The sequence below is a fragment of the Pseudoliparis swirei genome, unplaced genomic scaffold (genome assembly GCF_029220125.1).
Source record: "Pseudoliparis swirei isolate HS2019 ecotype Mariana Trench unplaced genomic scaffold, NWPU_hadal_v1 hadal_116, whole genome shotgun sequence".
NCBI lineage: Eukaryota > Metazoa > Chordata > Actinopteri > Perciformes > Liparidae > Pseudoliparis > Pseudoliparis swirei.
This window is the reverse complement of record NW_026613352.1, coordinates 1-3,401: the sequence shown is the minus strand read 5'-3', so window position 1 is coordinate 3,401 and position 3,401 is coordinate 1. Positions and strand designations below refer to the sequence as shown.

General features: G+C 41.8%; 1 protein-coding gene and 1 long non-coding RNA gene across 5 annotated transcripts in view; both read right to left on the bottom strand.

The window, feature by feature from the left end:
* LOC130191497 (centromere protein U-like) overlaps positions 1-1,047 on the bottom strand; it is a 5,664-nt gene extending 4,617 nt beyond the window's left edge. For 2 of the 4 annotated variants that reach the window (XM_056411111.1, XM_056411114.1), the window contains exons 1-2: positions 628-711; positions 307-391 (exon numbers count right to left, since the gene is read on the bottom strand). In XM_056411111.1, coding sequence (XP_056267086.1) covers positions 307-391; positions 628-708 — 166 coding nt within the window. In that variant the 5' untranslated portion in view covers positions 709-711. Of the gene's footprint in view, positions 1-306; positions 395-627; positions 712-958 lie in introns of those variants that run through there. The other 2 variants (XM_056411112.1, XM_056411113.1) reach the window with 2 other exon arrangements.
* Positions 1,048-1,416: 369 nt separating this feature from the next.
* Positions 1,417-3,395, bottom strand: LOC130191496 (uncharacterized). The gene is made up of 2 exons (XR_008831228.1): positions 2,472-3,395; positions 1,417-2,370 (listed from the first exon to the last, which is right to left on the bottom strand). It is a non-coding gene; the product is annotated as an uncharacterized LOC130191496 (long non-coding RNA).
* Between the last annotated feature and the right edge of the window lie 6 nt (positions 3,396-3,401).

The window sequence follows — 3,401 nt, the reverse complement described above, 5'->3', positions numbered from 1 at the left end:
CCGTCTAGAGCACGGTACGCCAGGACCAGTGTTTTGAAGCGGATGCGAGCAGCCACCGGTAACCAGTGGAGAGAGCGGAGGAGCGGAGTGGTGTGGGTGAATTTCGGGAGGCTGAAGACCAGTCGAGCTGCTGCATTCTGGATGAGCTGCAGAGGTCGGATGGCCTTAGCAGGTAGACCAGCCAGGAGGGAGTTGCAGTAGTCGAGGCGTGAAATGACCTTGTCCCTGGACCTTGTCCCTGCCCTCAGTCCAGTCCACAGCGTGCGTGGGTTTACCTTTCAAGGCCTCACTACATAATGAACTTACCGTAATTCTGCTGCAGCCCCTCGAGGAAGCTGGCTCTGTCAATAGAGGACAGGTCCGGGGAATCCATATCATTGAATGCACCTTTCTGGAAATGAAAGCAACAGAGAAAACAACTCAAGTTCCATCATGTACAGTTTGTCGAGCTTTCTTTATACAACAAGATGTAATAAATAGAACACAAATACAGGCACAATGTTGCATGGGAATCCTCTTAGTTGTTGTCACTGATATAAGGACAACACCCCATGTGTATCCCTTTTAGTTCTGTTATTACAAATCATAGTGCACTTCAACTGGAGCAACAGCTAGTGACCAACTCACCTGACTCTCCTGTTGTGGTTTCGTGAGCATTTGGGCTCTTCTGCCCTTTTTGGCACTGTGGAAACAAACCATCATCATCATCACCATCACCCTCCTCCCCCTCTTCTTCAACCAGATTACTCGGGTTCCTTAGTTGTTGTCCAAACCTCCCAGGGAGCCGTTTAGCTCTGTTGTGTCTATCCTCATAAAGGTGTACTGGTGAGCGTAACGTCTTAATCAGCAGGCCAACCATATAACGCAACTTAACGTTTTAATGAAGTTTGTAACTTTACACAAGTGCAGTGTGGTAAAGGTATTGGTTGGGTTTTAATTTGAAATGGATAATTCTCACCTCATTTGAACGAGTAGCTGGCGCGTTTGTTTTGAACACTATTTTGAAAACTCAAATTGAACCAGAAGCCGCTTCCCGCAAAATACTTTCCGGACTGTACCATTCCCGATGAACAGGGAGGGGAGTTGGTACAATTTATAACGAAGTTACTTGCCAATAAGAGAGTTCATGTATTAAACAAAAACGTGTTAGACTTAATTTGTAGTAGTATAGTCTGAATCCAGTTTACCTAAATAATTATCTGCACATACATTTAAAAAAATGATCACACAACTACCCCGAACAAAAACGCTGAAATGTCGGTCCTACGGAAAGCGAAAGGGTTCAATATCTGTTTTGAGGATTTGTAAACAAGTCCCTGGAGTAAATATAATGGAACTACCTCAACTGTTATTACATATTTAAATAGTTTTACCAGAACACACGGCCCGGATGAAGCAAAAGACAGATCACACAGCTGTCTGGATGATTTTTAATTCAAATCTTTACAAAACAGATCTGAGATGACAGTTCAGTTATAGTAAGATCATAGTCCAACAAGTACATCCAACATTTTTATACTTTAACATTCAGGTTGTGAACAATGTCATTTTGAAGTTCCACCCTTCTTCAGCGTGTACTAATAATTTAAGAAAACTGATCTCTTCCCTTCATGTTACCATAAATAAATAAAAAACACTATCCCTTTTGAGTGTTCTTTAGTACCTGAATTCCCTTTTTTCCAGCTGGCGTTGTTTAGATTATCTTTTATTCAGTCCTCCGCTAACCTTTGAATAAAAAGGCGTTGGAGTGTGTGTGTAGGAGTTACTGTGTGTTGTTCCTGTCAGTAAAGTCCTGAGATGCTACAGAGCTGCACTTTAACATTTCCCTTTAAAAACATCCATCAAATATGATCTCAAAACAGCTGATTAAAATCAACACGTTTTAACAGAATCTAGTACTGTACATTGCACAGGCAAAAACTATTTCATCAAAAGAAATTTTTTTTCATCACAGAATTTACTCTGGACCTTCAGAGGTCTTGGATGCTGTGCCGTAGATCTTAAAGGCCATTGATTTAGTTCTAGATGCTCTGAATCAAGTTCCATTAAAAGCTACGGCGCATCCTTTTGCTGTCGTTTCTCGTGTTCCCGGCCGAGAGGACGAGACGCGCTCCTTGTGGCCTGAGAGGCTTGTCTGCTTCTCTGCGTGGGCTTTAGCTTGCCGTCTTCCACTCTCCCCAAAACCCCTTCAGTCGACTGCGTCTCTCTTCCTCCTCGGTTCCCCCCTTTTCACATTTTGATCCCGGCGTACAGCTCGTCGATCTGGGCTTTGAAGTACTGCCGCATTTCGTTCCTCTTGGCCTTCAGCGTTGGAGTGAGCAGGCCGTTTTCGATGGAGAACAGCTGGGTGTGGATGCAGATGTACTTCACCTAAACGGAGACATGCACACATGTCGGCAGGATGAGGCTGTTTCACTTGCACAGGAAAATATGCTTCAACCCGTAGCTGAAATGATGAGCCGTTGTTTTACCTGCTCGAAGGACTTGAGGCCTCCTTCCTTGCCCAATCGCACCAGGTCCTCAAAGATGGCCGCCTTGACTTCCTGTAAAGAGAGGTACCTCGGAATGATGATGTCACTTCAATGACCACTATATTTCCACAATAGTATTTGCTGTGGAGTTATGAGATTGCATTTGATTGTACATGTTCGTTTAAGTACCAGGTATTGTGTATATAGAAGTAGTTCTCCCAGATGAACTCAAGTGCCCCTTCGTCTACCCCACCAATCCAAATGCGTTCTTTTCAGTTTATTTTAAAATAGATGTCTATTAAAAGTGAATAATATATCCTCATTTCCCCTCTTTTCTTGTTTGACTGAGCACCTTTTGATGTGTGTTGTTCTTTTTGTGAGTACCTGAATATCATGTGTACTAAAACTACATACAGTAAAAAAATGGACAAAGAAAGTAACCGTCTGAAAATGCATGTTATTATGTGTTCTTGAGTACAACGAAATAAGTAAATATTTTTACAATATTGAAATATATATAAAATAGAGCTCCTTGAATTGTCTTCGGTCCTTTGTTTTCCTTTTTTAAGAATGTTTGCTCAAGTTTGCATTCAGTCAACAATTTCTTTTTGACATTTTTGACTTGCTTTCTGACTATTGCTTAGGGCTGTCCTCGACTAAAGACATTCTTGAGGAGGCTAACTGAAGGAATCTAGTTGATTAATGGGTATGTTTATTTAATTGACAGATCACAAAGGATCAAGCAAAAGGAAAACTTTGAATCCGAGATGAAATACAGCTATTTACTTCATCAGAATTTCCTTTTGTTTGATCCTCGTAACCCATAGCAACTACCGAAGTACCCACTTTGCGGTACATGTATCTCTGGTTTGGAATCAGCGCTGGACATGAAGAGACCGATTGGTTAACTTAATTATCCAAACAGGAAAT